Source organism: Sciurus vulgaris (genome assembly GCF_902686455.1).
Source record: "Sciurus vulgaris genome assembly, chromosome: X".
NCBI classification, from domain to species: domain Eukaryota; kingdom Metazoa; phylum Chordata; class Mammalia; order Rodentia; family Sciuridae; genus Sciurus; species Sciurus vulgaris.
The window spans coordinates 18,383,603-18,395,080 of NC_136471.1; the positions used below are offsets into that span (position 1 = coordinate 18,383,603).

Sequence of the window (11,478 nt, forward strand, 5' to 3'; positions counted from 1 at the left end):
CCACATGTATAAGTTTAACCAATAAGCCCTGGATGTTCCTATCATCAAATGAGTAAAAATGAATTCGATTCTGGCACACATGATATGTTATATAAAATGGCTTATTTTAAATATGTACTGTACTAAACTGAACTGTAAGCAAATTAAGAGCCTAAAATTCCTAAGAAATATAATGCATTTAAAAATTTCAGGTACATGCTGAGCATGGTAGCACACTCCTGTAATCCCAGCAACTTGGGAGGCTGAGGCAGGAGTTCAAAGCCAGCCTCAGCAACTTAGCAAGGCCCTAAGCAACTCAGTGAGACCCTGTCTCTAAATAAAATACAAAATAGGGCTGGGGGATGTGGCTCAGTGTTCAAGTGCCCCTGAGTTCAATTCCCGGTACAAACAAACAAACAAACAAATGATGAAAATGTCTGATTTTAAGCTTAAGAAGTAATTTTTTTTGGAGGGGTACTAGGGATTGAACCCAGAGGCACTTTACCACTGAGCCACACTTCCAGTCCTTCTTAATTTTTTATTTTGAGACAGGATCTCACTAAGTTCTTGAGGCTGATCTCAAACTTACAATTCTCCTGCCTCAGTCCCCAAGTCACTGGGATTACAGGCATGCACCCATTGTGCCTGGCAGACAGTAGTAACATTCTAAAATAAATTTCAAGGTGTAACGTTTCATAAGAATGCATCCTACAGATTCACATAGAAATTCATATTATAAGAGAAATTTATGAGCAACTGTATGCCAACAAGTTAATCTACATAAAATGGACAAATGCCTACAAACATACAAATTACCAAAACGATTCAAGAAGAAATAGAATCTCAACAGACTTATAACAAGAGATAGAATCTGTCATCAAAAACCTTCCAACAGGGCTGGGGGGATAGCTCAGTCGGTAGAGTGCTTGCCTTGCATGTACAAGGCCCTGGGTTCGATCCCCAGCACCACAAAAAAAAAAAAAAAAAAAAACAACCTTCCAACAAGGACATTTCCAGGACTAGATGGTTTCATGGATGAACTCTATGAAACACTTAAAAGAAGAATTAAAACCAATCCTATTCAAATTCTTCCAAAATTAGAGGAGAGGCTGGGGTGTAGCTCAGTGGTGGAGCACAGTTTAGCATATGCTAGGCCCTGGGTTCCATTCTCAGAACTACAGGAAAAAAAAAAGCTAGCACTTCCTAATGCATTCTGAAAGCCAGCATTACCCAGATGCCAAAGCCAGCAAAGACACCACCAGGAAACTACAGACCAATATCCCTTCTAAATAAAGATGCAAAGGAACATACCCCAGGAACTCAAGGGTGGTTTAACCTAAGAAAATCAAAGTGCTGTGTTATATTAATAGAACAAAGGGGGAAAACATGGTCATCTCAAAAGTGCAGAGAAAACACTCACAATTCCATGCCTTTCTGTTTTCGGTATTAGGGACTGAACCCAAGGGTGCTTTAGTACTGAGCTACACCCCAGCCCTTTTTATTTTGAGATAAAGTCTCCTTAAATTTCTGGGACTGGCCTTGAATTTGTGATCCTTCTGCTTCAACTTCCCAGAGTTCCTGGGATTACAGGCTTGCAACACCCATCCCCCAATGCTCAATGCTCTTGCATGATAAAAACCCTCATGGGTAAGAGTAGAAGGAAACTTCCTTAATATAATAAAGGGTATTTACCAAAACCCCACAGTCAACATTACAATGAATGGTGAAACTCTGAAAGCTCCCCCCCCCCACTAGGAACAAAACAAGGATGTGCACTTCCTGAAACTAAAGAGAGCTGATGGTTGAACAACCCTGTGAATTCACTGAAATGTACAATTTATTTATTTATTTATTTAGCGGTACTGGGGATTGAACCCAGTGAACTACACCCCCATCTCTTTTTATTTTTATTTTGAGACAGGGTCTTATTAAATTGTTGAGGCCAGCCTCAAACTTGCTATCCTCCTGCCCCAGCCTCCAGAATAGCTGGAATACAGGGCAGCATCACCTCACTTGACAAAACTGTGCATTTTAAAACAGTCAATTAAATGTTAGCTGAATTTTACCTCAATACAATTTCCATATAATGAAGCATTCATTCACCTTGGCTTACTGATCACAAGTATGTTTCATATGTTTAATTAGAAAATATCACAATTTAAAGATTTGCATTATAACTTATGAATAGGAAATTTTATTTACAATTCAAGATAAAGGTGAGATGAAATTAAAGGTCTGAAAACTACTTTTAAGAGAGCAAATAAATTTTCCTATCAAAGTTAGTATATTCTTCAAAACCTGGAAGATAGATGACCTTATACATAAAAACACATCTTAATGTTAAATCCATGTGGAATTCAAAAGTTAATTCTGCTTCAAATGCAGCAAAACCTATATTCAATGTACTTGTTTTTCCTTGGTTAGTGTTTAGAGTACTGTTTCTCAAGAAGGAACTTGTTGGAAATGCAAAATCTCAGGCTCTGCCCCAGACCCACGGAACCAGAAACTATGGGGTGAGAACTTGCCAACCATGTCTTAACAAACCCCCCAGGAGCTCACTCAAGTCTGAGTACCACTGGTTAAGACTTGGACAAGGAGTCTGCTATAGGCATTTTCTTACCAGGCCATGCCGGCTTATAAATGTTGTGCTGTTTCTTTTCACTGTTAACGTGTCAGCTTGGAATACCTGTGAATTATCACTAAGGAGAAAAAGAAAAAACACTTGTCATATAAAATTTATTACAATTTCTTTTAAAACAGTGCTGGAAATGGAACTCAGGGCCTTGTCCATTCTAGGCAAGCACTTGACCACTGACTTACATCCTCAAGCCCACACATTTTTTTTTCCCCCACACATTTTTTTTTTTTTTTTTTGTGGTGCTGGGGATTGAACCCAGGGCCTTATGCTTGCGAGGCGAGCACTCTACCAACTGAGCTATACCCCCAGCCCTTAAAGAAATAACATTTCTAATACTTAAATAGCAATGCCATTAACTGTAACTGGCATCTTGGTGGAGACAACTGTGCAGACACAAACATATACACAGTCTTAGTCCGTTAAGCCTAAACAAGTCACCATGTAAGGCAAGGAATTCTCAAGCATGCCACTTTACCTCTAATGCTACTGAGAATAAGTATAATAAGAATAATTGTGATCTTGGAAATACATCATTTTTCAGTGTAAACCTGTAATTCATTTAAATTTATGATTGGAGTTGGGCACACTGGTGCACACCTATAATTCCAACAGCTCGGGAGGCTAAGGCAGGAGGATCTCAGATTCGAAGCCAGCCTCCGCAACTTAGCAAGGCTGTAAGCAACCTAGCGAGACCCTGTCTCAAAATAAAAAATAAAAAGGGCTGGAGATGTGACTCAGTGGTTAAGTGCCCATAAGTTCAATCCCCCGTACCAACATAAAATAAATTTATGATCGGAGCTACAATCCCTCTCAACTCCCCAATATTACATGAACAAGAGGGATAACTGATAGCAGGTGTCAACAGAACTGAGATCTTTCACAGATATGCTTTGTTTGACCTACAAGGTGTTAAATACATTTCTGAATTCATTGTGCAAGTTGAGAGATTTCATAAGAAAAAATCCAGATTCCAGATTTTTGCTTCTATTGAAAATTCGCAAGATTTTGCAACATTGGGCTACATTCCCATGTGACAACAATGGATTGAAAGTGAGCAGTTGCTGCCCACTGAAAATGAAGTGTGTGTCCTCAGCTTGGGCTATAGCCCAACCAGGTGGCCTCAATTCTATTTGAGATTATAACCCTGAAGAAGTCATTTTTTCCTTTATATGTTTTCTTTTTACTGTGACATTTTTTTTTTTTTTGGTACCAGGAATTGAACTCTGGGGTGCTCGACCACTGAGCCACATCCCCAGCTCTATTTTGTATTTTATTTAGAGACAGTGTCTCACTGAGTTGCACAGCACCTCACTTTTGCTGAGGCTGGATTTGAACTCTCTATCCTCCTGCCTCAGCCTCCCAAAGCCACCATGTGCCACCATTCCCCACTTACTACAACGTTTTATTTTGAAATAATTTGACTCACAAGAAGTTGCAAAAAGAACACCAATTGTTCCCATGTACCTTTCATCCAATGATAATAATAAATCATTTTTAACACTTTTTTTTTGTCTGCTTATATTATGGAAAGCTGGGTCCTTCTCCCCAATGCCAATCAAGCCAATTTAATAATGAGCTAGCAAAGGAGTACAGGAGACTTGTCCAGAGGCTGTGGGTCCACCCATCAGGGAGAACAGAGCTTTTAAAGGTCTTCAAGGCTGCATTCCAGGTGTGCCCCAAGGGGGGCCCCAGGTGCGCCCTGAAAGTGTGGTGAAATTCACTTACTCATTAATTTGGGAGATAGGCACTTCCTAGATCTCCCAGTGACATGGCCTTCCTGTGGTAAGTGTGTGCTCAAGGACAGATAACTAACTAGGTCTAGGATAGGAAAAGGTAATCTTGTTCCTGCCCCCACGTCAAGAAAGGGGAAAGGGAGAAGAGGAAAAGAAAAATATGTCCCTTTTAAAATAAGCAGTGAGGGCTATATTCAAAAGGAAAAGTGGACCACGCTTACACTTATATCCAATCAGGTACCAGTCTTCTAGGTTTTCCCTCTATGTTCTCTCTTACATCTATCTTATTCTTCTCAGGCTCCTCGTCAAAAACCAATTCAAAACCTTCTCCTTTTTCTATAGACTGCACAATAGTCTCAGTGGCCTCCTCACCTCTGTTCTTTCCTTACTCCAAACTCTCCAAAAAAACACTACCAGGGGCAACTTCCTAAAGAACAGCTTGCTTACTTGCTTACTTGTCTTACTACTTTCAGTGGCTTGCTTTATTGTCTGAAGAACTAAGTTTTGTTTTGGGGGATGGCCGTACTGGGGAATTGAACTATGGGTGCTTTACCACTGAACTACATCCCCAGCCCTTTTAATTTTCTTTTTTTGAGACAGGGCCTCACTAAGTTGCTGAGACTGGCCTTGAATTTGTGATCCTACTGCCTCAGCCTCCCCAGTTGCTGGAATTATAGGCCACCACTCCGACCTGAATTTAGTTCTTTAAAGCCCTCCACAATTTGGCACTTGAATTTTGCATTTCAGGAAGTAGTAAAATTTCAGTATGAAATCTAGGCACAAATACAGTGACTATCTTTCTCTTTTGCCAAGTAGGGCCCAGTGCCATGACCATAGTTCACAATAACCTAGTTTACATTTTTTGAATAACTGAAAAAGAGCTGGGAGGCTGCAAACTAAAAGTAATGATAAGAAAATGGAAATATTAATAAGCCTGATTTGATAGTGTATATATGTATTGAAATATCATGCTGGGCATCATAAATATGTACACTATGTGTTTTTGTTTTGGGTACCAGGGACTGAACTCAGGGGCACTCAACCACTGAGTCACATCCCCAGACCTATTTTGTATTTTATTTAGAGACAGGGTCTTACTGAGTTGCTTAGTGCCTCACCATTGCTGAGGCTGGCTTTGAACTTGCAATCCTCCTGTATCAGCCTCCCGAGCCACTGGGATTATAGGTGTGTGCCACCATGCCAGGGCTGACAATGTGTTAATGGAAAATTTTTAAAAATGGGGGCTGGGGTTGTGGCTCAGTGGTAGAGTGCTTGCCTAGCATGCATGAGGCCCTGAGTTTGATCCTCAGCACCACACATATACAAAAAAAGTAAAAAAAAAAAAAAAAAATTTTTTTAAATGTTTGAGATTCAAATGTAAACCACCCTGATTTTATCATTATTCATTTTATGCATATATTGAATGATAACATTGTTCCCCATAAATAAGTACAATTAAATAACTAATTTTTAAAAATCTCATCATGGACCAACACTAATGTTTCACTTATAAAAGCTTATTTTGGTAATTACAAAAATGTAGGGAACTGATGATCTCAGAAGGCAGTGTAGGGTTTTAATAGGGAAGATAAATACTCAACAGATTCAAATGTATGGTAGAGTAAAATAAGTACTTAGGGAAGTAGATAAAGTGCTAAATGTTACGTAGCTGCTAATTGCCCAGGAAAGGACAATTAGCAGTTACATATTTAATTACATGGCACTTAACTTTTTTAAAAACATGGATGGGCAAAAAAACAAACAAAAAAAACCCAGACCCTTCACTGGGGATCAGCATTGGTCAGATAAGCATTTGGAATCCAGGGCTAACGGGCAATGTTGACCACCCAGCTGTCTGGCTATTACAGACTTAGGCTTTCCTGCCTCCAAGCCTGTTGTGTATGTTTGAAATGCTGTCCCAGCCATCTGAATTTCTTCCTTCCTATTAAGGCCTATTTCAAATGCCACCTTCTCCCTGAACCTTTTCCTTATCCTTCATCAATTGTCTGCTCCAATTTTTCACTCCCTTCTTTGAATTCCTTTAGCACATTCTTTACCTCCCTAAGCACTTATTTTACCCTACCAAATATTGAAGTTCTTTCAGGATTTATCTTCCCTATTAAATTGAAAGCTTATTGAGCTTGATTCAATGTTGTAGTATGGAAATTTGCATGAAACAGGCAAGAACTCAATATTTTGGAATTGAGAGGATATATAATTTTTCCCTCCTTTCCCAGTCATTTTCCTTATGAGAACAGGAATAGGCAGTCAATTATATAAGGAAACTGAAGGGACACTAACAGGTTACCTATTTCCACTATATTTTGTGTGTTTCTGAAGGGAGCCTGCCTCTTCAGGCTGCCAATAGTATTCTCCCCTAAATTTGTAATCTACCAATTTTATTTAATAAGACTATAACTGAAAGAAATAATTGAGGCAGCACACACTTCAATTAGTATAAGTCATGTAAAATGAATTTATATAAAACACTCTATGATTCCTAGAACTGAGTTAAAATCAATTTCTAATTTGGAAAAAGTGAAGCTAATATAACAGGATGGTATTCAATGACCCACATCAAGTGATCAGTAACAGCTGTCTAAACAATAACAGAATTATGTCTAATATTCTCAAAGCCGTCATTTTTCTTTTCTTTTTTTTTCTCAGTATTAGGGATTAAACCTAGGGGTGCTCTACCATTGAACTACATCCACAGTGCTTTTTATTTTTTACTCTGAGACAGGGTCTTACAAGACAAGGCTGGCCTTTAACTTGTAGACCTCCTGCCTCAGTCTCCTGAGTCATTGCTATTATAGGCATGCACCATCGCACGGGGCCAGCCATTATTTTTCGTGGCCACTACTCTTCTTCTGGCAAAAGTTCAATAAACCAGATAGTGGGCAAACTTTTTCTTCAAAGGGACAGACAGTAAATATTTCAGGCTTTGTGGGCCATATCAGTCTGTTGTAACTACTCAACTCTGCCAGTGTAGTGGGAAAGTAGCTGTGGACAATATACAGATGCATATGGTTAAGTTCCAATAACATTTTTCAAAAATCAAGGGACAGGCTAGATTTGTCCCTTGGGCAACACTCTGCCTTTCAATTGAGGCAGCAACAATTTAAAAGCAGGATCAAACTGGAGATTTTTAAAGGGGGAAGTTGCTGGCAAGAATCCAAGACACTTTTGTTTTGTTTTTGTTTTTGTTTCTGCAATGCCAGGGCTAAACCTAGGGCCTCATACAAGCTAGGCAAGCACTGTACCACTAAACTACACCCCAGCCTGACCCCTAATTTTTTTTTTGTACTAGGGATTGAATCCAGGGGCACTCAAGCACTAAGCCACATTCCCAGTCCATTTTCTTTGTAGTTTTATTTAGAGACAGAGTTTCACTGAGGTAGTTAGGACCTTGCTAAATTGCTGAGGCTGGCTTTGAACTCAGAGTCCTTCTGTCTCAGCCTCCAGAGCTGCTGGGATTACTGGAGTGTACCACTGTGCCCGGCCTGACCTCTAATTATTTTAAAAAGGGTCAGAGAAAAATAAAAGGAAAAAAAAAAACCCAACATCTTTAAATATAGTTATTGACACCAGTAATAAAATCAGCCAACTAAAGAGAATATAGAACCACGAGGTTCAAAACTTTTGATACTGGTACTTTTATTAATACAAGATGTTCACAAAACAGTGCAGGAGCTGTACTATGTTAAATAACTGACATTTAAGGAATTAAATTCTGCAAATTCTGGTGAGAGAGAGAGAGAGAGAGAGAGAGAGAGAGAGAGAGAGAGAGAGAGTCTTTATGTATTGGAAACATCAAGCACAATCAGAAAATTACTTGAAAGAGGTACAACAGTATTTAGCAAGCTGTGAACCAAATGCTTTACTGCCAGGTATAGTTTAGAAAGGGTAAGACACCAAGTATTAGAGGCCCAAGTAAGGGAATGAGAAGAGCGAGCTGTGTACATACTACAATTGCAAAGAAGTGAAAATGAATTCAACTCAGGCTCAGTGTAATCCTGCTCTAAATTGTTCTTCAGAATAATTTCTCTAACCACAGCCTAAGCTTGCAAAAACATCACAAAACATGCGCTCAAATCACTTGGGCAAGTTCCTGACATCAGGCATGTCACACACCATTCCTGTAACTTCTGAGTCACTGGAGCTGATCCACTCTACAGTTTCTATATCTTTAACTCCCACTAGATAAATAGACAACTTACACTCACCTTTCTGTACAAATTTTACTCCATGAATCATGATCTTAAGCTGGAGAAATGAACTCTGTAACTGTGCTCTAGTGATTTTTAAAAGTGTCAATCCTTTGCACAATAAAGAAGGAAGGGATAACTAAGATCATTTTTTTTTTTTTGCAATGCTGGGGATTGAACCCAGGGCCTTGTGCATGCTAAGCAAGCACTTTACCAACTGAGCTATATCCCCAGTCCTATAACAGATCTTTGTTAGATCCAGGACTCTGTGGATTAGGCAAAGGGGTGGAGTCTCTTCCCTCCCTGGAATGTTTCCTGCATTAAACTAGATCCACATGTTCCTTCAAGCATATATCCTTCATTATTATTTGCAAACTGCTTCTTTTCATAAAGTTTTCCAATAAAACCAACATTCTCAGGCTGGGGTGTAGCTCAGGAGTAAAGCACTTGCCTAGCATGTGCAAGGCCCTGGGTTCATCCTCAGCATCCCACAAAAAGGGGCGGGGACCCAATACTCTTCTTTCTTACTGCTCTACTCTACTAGCAGGGTAGGTCCCATAACAATTCCTTAGTCCTGCAATAGGACTAGAGCAAAATCTTGAGTTAATAAAAAGTTACTGTTCTTCATACAACATGCAGAGCCACCACCTTTATTTTTCTCTAGATTTTCTTTTTTAAAAAGGTAATTTTTCTTTTTTTTTTTTTTTTTTTGTACTTGGGATTGAACCCAGGGACACTTAACCACTGAGTCACACCCCCAGCCTTTTTTATATTTTATTTAGAGACAGGGCCTCACTACATTGCTGAGGATGGCTTTGAACTCACAATCCCCCTGCCTCAGACTCCCAAACTGCTGGGATTACAGGCCAACACCAGGCTGGTAATGTATTATTTTTTGGCCAATCTTAGCCTCATTTTGTGACTATATGTTATTCCCTGACTCAAATTACCAAAAAGTTGCATTTCTTTAGAGCCAATAATCTTAGACATTAAATAGTAGTGCACAAAACACTAGTTTAGGAGCCCAGAGATACAGGTTCCTAGTACTGGCTCTGTCACTATGTCATTATGAAGATATGTAGGTCTCACATGTTCAACAAGGAGGGCTGATCTGGTGAGTCACTTGCTAATAGTCTATGCTATATGTATTACAACTATCAACTGGCATGATGCCATAAAAGGTGGGGAGCAGCTGGGCATGGTGGTATATGGCTGTAATCCCAGCAACTCAGGAGGCTGAGGCCCAAGGATTGCAAGTTCAATGCCAGCTTCAATAACTTAGTGAAGCTCGTGTTGGAAAGCCCTCACTTAGCATGTGGAAGGACTGCGGTTCGAATGCCCGGTGCCTCAGAGGAAAAAAAAAAATAACTTAGTGAGACCCTGTCACAAAATAAAAAATAAAAAGGGCTGGGGCTTGGGTTTAATCCCTAGTACCAGGGCTTGGGGGTCAGCAGCAAAGTTAATATAACATATAGTGAATGTACTTTTCAGACTTACAGTATCTAGAAAATCTTATGATACTGGGATTACCAGGATGTGAGATATCTCTCTCTCTCTCTCTCTCTCTCTCTCTCTCTCTCTCCAATGTTGAGTATAGAACCCAGGGCCTCACATATGCTAGGCAAATGCTGTACCACTGAGGTATGTCCCCACTCCCAAAATCTCATTTAAAAACCTATTTCAGAATTAATAAACTTTAGTAATGCCAGACCTTCAGACATGTGCAAGAAATAGTCAACCATTTTTGAATGCAGTGTTTCTAATTCTTTTTTTCATTATTTGGCCTCTAAGGAGCCTTTTTAGGTATTTTTTCACCTAATAACTCCCATTCCACCAAATTTTCACAGCACAGATATATATCTGTGTTTTGTACATGAAAATAATAGAACTTTTTCACACACACCCCCTCCCAAGAACCATCTTCCTTGGGGGAATATTACCCATTGAAAATGTGTAATTTAGGAGATTGAACTTCTATAGTACCTAAACTTTCTGTTCAAATAAAAACTAGTTATAAGAAAGGTCCAAGTTTATTTGCTTGAGAACCATTTTCATCTTTAGTGTGCCAGAGGGGAAGGTCAGAGGTGACAGAACAATTGAGAATGAGAAAAACTGGTCGTGACAGGAGATCTGGAAGCAGGGAGGGATTGGAGAGGGTGTTGTTTCTTCAAAGGAGTGGGTAAGAGATGGGCTGAAATTGGAAAAAAGTGGTGCTCCACACTGATTGGTTGCTGCTTTCAGGTCCTGGTGGACTGTCAGGAGAGGCTGTTCAGGTTTAGATGTGTGTCAACCTTAGGCTGCGGCGGCGTGTGTTCTTCCTCAGGTCAGCCTATTCCACACCCGCCCCGACTCCACCAGGCTGAGGGTGGGATCCCCAGACACCAGGGACAAGGGGGATACCTGCAAAACCTCCATGCATACAAGGAAGGTAATGCTAGAGGAAGTCACTTTCGTCCAACACCTCCCCAATGCCCGCTTGCCTCCTCCAGTACGTCAACCCTGCTCACCCAAATCCATTGATCACAGGGGCGCTGTTGGGTCTTAGGGCGTTGCCATCTGTGGCGGTGGAATTCGGCGGCAGCTCCAAGTCTACTTCCATTTTCTCCTGTGCCACATCCGTGTCAAGGTTGAAACCACTGCTTAGTTCGAAGTTCTCAAGGCTTTCTGGCTCCCATTCACATAAGGACAAATCATGTATTTGGGTAGATAACGGAAGGAGGGAGGCAAAAGGGAAAAAAGGAAGGAAAAAGGTCTTAGGCAAATAGGAATGTTCACCTTTGTAGTCCAAGGATCATGAACACCAGTGGGCACAAAGTTTGGCAGGACTGGTTCCAAACGTCCTTACCCCAATCATGCTCTGGGCCCCTATGGCAGAAAAGGTCCCCCACCTCCAAGTCTATGATACAAACGAGGCACTTAT

General features: G+C 40.2%; 1 protein-coding gene across 1 annotated transcript in view; it reads right to left on the reverse strand.

Annotated features, from left to right (window-relative positions):
• Positions 1-11,478, reverse strand: part of LOC306651788 (P2R1A-PPP2R2A-interacting phosphatase regulator 1-like) — a 116,963-nt gene extending 105,485 nt beyond the window's left edge. The window contains exons 1-2 of the mRNA XM_079124637.1: positions 11,066-11,478; positions 2,600-2,678 (exon numbers count right to left, since the gene is read on the reverse strand). Coding sequence (XP_078980763.1) covers positions 2,600-2,678; positions 11,066-11,157 — 171 coding nt within the window. The 5' untranslated portion in view covers positions 11,158-11,478. The remainder of the gene's footprint in view (positions 1-2,599; positions 2,679-11,065) is intronic.